This window comes from Cryptosporidium hominis (assembly GCF_000006425.1).
Source record: "Cryptosporidium hominis TU502 chromosome 5 CHRO015133, whole genome shotgun sequence".
NCBI lineage: Eukaryota > Apicomplexa > Conoidasida > Eucoccidiorida > Cryptosporidiidae > Cryptosporidium > Cryptosporidium hominis.
Window position 1 is genome coordinate 1 of NW_666822.1, and position 2,930 is coordinate 2,930.

Here is a 2,930-nt window from a genome sequence, read left to right on the forward strand (position 1 = left end):
GATTTCATATTGGATAGATTTCCAGATTTTAAAAAATATGAGATTGAAGACTTTGATGGAGATTTTGAAAGAATATCAAATTTAACTCCTAAATACAATCCAGATACAGTAGATTCACCAGACTGTAATTTATGTAAAGGCTGCATTTATGATAGTATTTGTTATAATTCATTAAATCATTTAAAATGTAATTATCCAGGATTATATAGTTCATTAAGACCATTTCAAAAGGTTGGAATTCTTGTGGGTTTAAAAAAGCACGGAAGAGTATTAATAGGAGATGAAATGGGTTTGGGAAAAACTTTACAAGCTTTGTCAATAATAACGTATTTCAGACAAGAGTGGCCAGTATTAGTAATATGCCCATCTTCAATTAGGTTTCAATGGTATCAACAAGCATTAGATTGGTTATCACCAGAAATTAATAAATCAAATATAACATTAATTCGTACAAGTAATGATACATACAGTAGGAAGTCAAATATAATAATAATTTCTTATGATTTAATAACTCGAAATGAACACTTTAGATCTTTTTTTGGTAGTGATTTCCAGGTAGTAATAGCAGATGAATCTCATTTTCTCAAGAATTCAACAGCAAAAAGACACAAATGATTGTTCCTTTACTTCATAAAGCAAGAAGAGCAATTCTACTTAGCGGAACTCCTGCTTTAAATAATCCAACAGAGTTATATGAACAAATAAATGCAATAGTAAAACCAAATCCTCAATTTTACTCGGAAAAGAAGAATAAAACAAAAAGCAATAAGGAAGAATTAGGTACAAGAAAGAAAACTAAATCAAGAATAAAAAAATTAACTTCAGATAATGATTTGGATTCTAATTCAGATATAGATTCAGAAAATTCGGATAATATAAGTTTACTTAAAGCTTTTAATGGAAAAAGATTGATTAAAAATAATCCAGAAATTCAAAAACAGCCACATGTCGTTTCTCCAAAATTTCCAAGTTATTTAGATTTTGCTCAAAGGTATAGCGATACTAGAATAAACAAATTTAGCCATAGGAAAGAATTCTATGGTAGCAGAAATACGGAGGAGTTACATTTGTTCATAAGAGAATCAGTAATGATAAGACGTTTAAAAAAACAGGTTTTACACGAACTTCCTCCGAAACAAAGAAGCAAAATTCCATTAGAAATTAAAGATAAAGTCGGAATTAAAATGATTAAGGAGCTTCTTGCAGATCCTAATTGTCAAGTAGAGCTATCAAATTTTGATGAAGATGAATCATCTTCATCAATGTGCAATCTTCACAAACTTACTTGTGAAATTAAGATTAACCCTGTACAAGAATATATTGAATATTTACTAGAATATAACGATGAAAAATACGTAATATTTGGCCATCACCACGTAATGCTTGATGCTATTGAATCAGTATTATTAAAAAAAAGAAAAACAGCATGCAATTCAGGCGGGCCATTTTTATTTATTAGAATAGATGGTAAAACTCCAGGAAATAAGAGGGAAGAGTATGTGAAGGAATTTCAAAATAATGAAAATTGTAAAGTTGCCTTACTTTCAATTACAGCTTGTGGCCAAGGTTTGAATTTGACAAGTGCCGGTACTGTAATATTTGCTGAATTATATTGGGTACCAGGTACAATGTTACAGGCTGAAGATAGATGTCATAGAATAGGTACTCAATATTCATGCATTAATATACATTATCTTATTGCTGAGGAAACTTTGGATGATAAGATGTGGGGAACTTTATGTAGAAAGCAGAAGATTATGGCATCAACATTAGATGGAATAGATCAAAGAAAGAATGATATTCAACATTTTCATTTTAAACAAGGTTAAAAATGAATTTTATATAGTATATATATTGAAAATTTTTATTTTTTTAAAAAAAAAAAAAAAAAAAAAAAAGAAAAATACATTAAATTTCTTTTATTTTGTAGATTTCTCTCCAACTCTGTCAATTATAGTGACAAAACCTATTAAACAGAATAATTATAATGTATTTACAATTCTTTTTTCAACAAATGATCGAATTATAACTCGATTTTATGATTGTTTCATTATATTCGAATTTGCATTTATATAGAGGAATAATTTTCTAACGTCATATTTGAAAAAGTATTTGCACTAAAGTTAGGCGGGAAATCAGTGTGAATATTATGTTTGTCCACTTAAAATAAATATAAATGAACGAGAGAGAATAGAAAAATGAATAATAAAGTTAAATTAGTAACTAGTTAATAAATAGATATTCAATTTAAAGTTTAATTGATAATTAATTTGTCATGAAGGTATAAATGAATGGGGAAAAAGGAAATAATAGTTAATCGGCTCTGTTTTTTCTTCGTCTAATATTGTTAGAAGATATTTTATTGTCTTCATTATTTACAGTTGTTTCCTTACTTTTCTCAGAATCACTAGAATTTTTATCAGAACTTGATGTTTGATTTGCTTCTGAAGATCTTAGCTGTTCCTCTTTTTCTCTTTTTCTTATTGATGAAATAACATAAAACGCACCAACAATAGTTAAAACAGTAACAATATACATTGAATAAGTAGTAAAGTCATCCATTTCTTCTGGTCTATAGAAATAAGCTTTCCATAAAGCAGCTGAAGTTGCTGCTCCAATTGCTACCATACTTACATAATTAATATCATCAGACTCTGTTGAGGAAAGAGGATCAGCATCGATCATACCGTACAAGTTCCATATATCAGCAGTTCTTGTGTTATTTGTTGTTTGGATTGTTTTTTCTTCAATTTCCTCTGTTTTACTTTTATTATTATTTTCGTTATTTGAATTTGTCATTTTTATTTAATTTAAAATTTAAAAAATTAATAAAAAATAATGAAAACGTAAAGTATATCTATAACTTGAACAGAAATCGTATAAATTTGAATTAAATATTCCTTCAAAGAAAATTTTTATTTTATATTTAA

General features: G+C 27.4%; 2 protein-coding genes across 2 annotated transcripts; one reads left to right on the plus strand and one right to left on the minus strand.

The window, feature by feature from the left end:
- Positions 1-611: 611 nt before the first annotated feature.
- Chro.50381 (DNA helicase) lies at positions 612-1,829 on the plus strand. Its single annotated transcript, XM_660153.1, has 1 exon — positions 612-1,829. The coding sequence occupies one exon, from the start codon at positions 612-614 to the stop codon at positions 1,827-1,829; it is 1,218 nt and encodes a 405-aa protein (XP_665245.1).
- Positions 1,830-2,313: 484 nt separating this feature from the next.
- Chro.50380 (hypothetical protein) lies at positions 2,314-2,799 on the minus strand. The annotated part of the gene is made up of 1 exon (XM_660154.1): positions 2,314-2,799. The coding sequence occupies one exon, from the start codon at positions 2,797-2,799 to the stop codon at positions 2,314-2,316; it is 486 nt and encodes a 161-aa protein (XP_665246.1).
- Between the last annotated feature and the right edge of the window lie 131 nt (positions 2,800-2,930).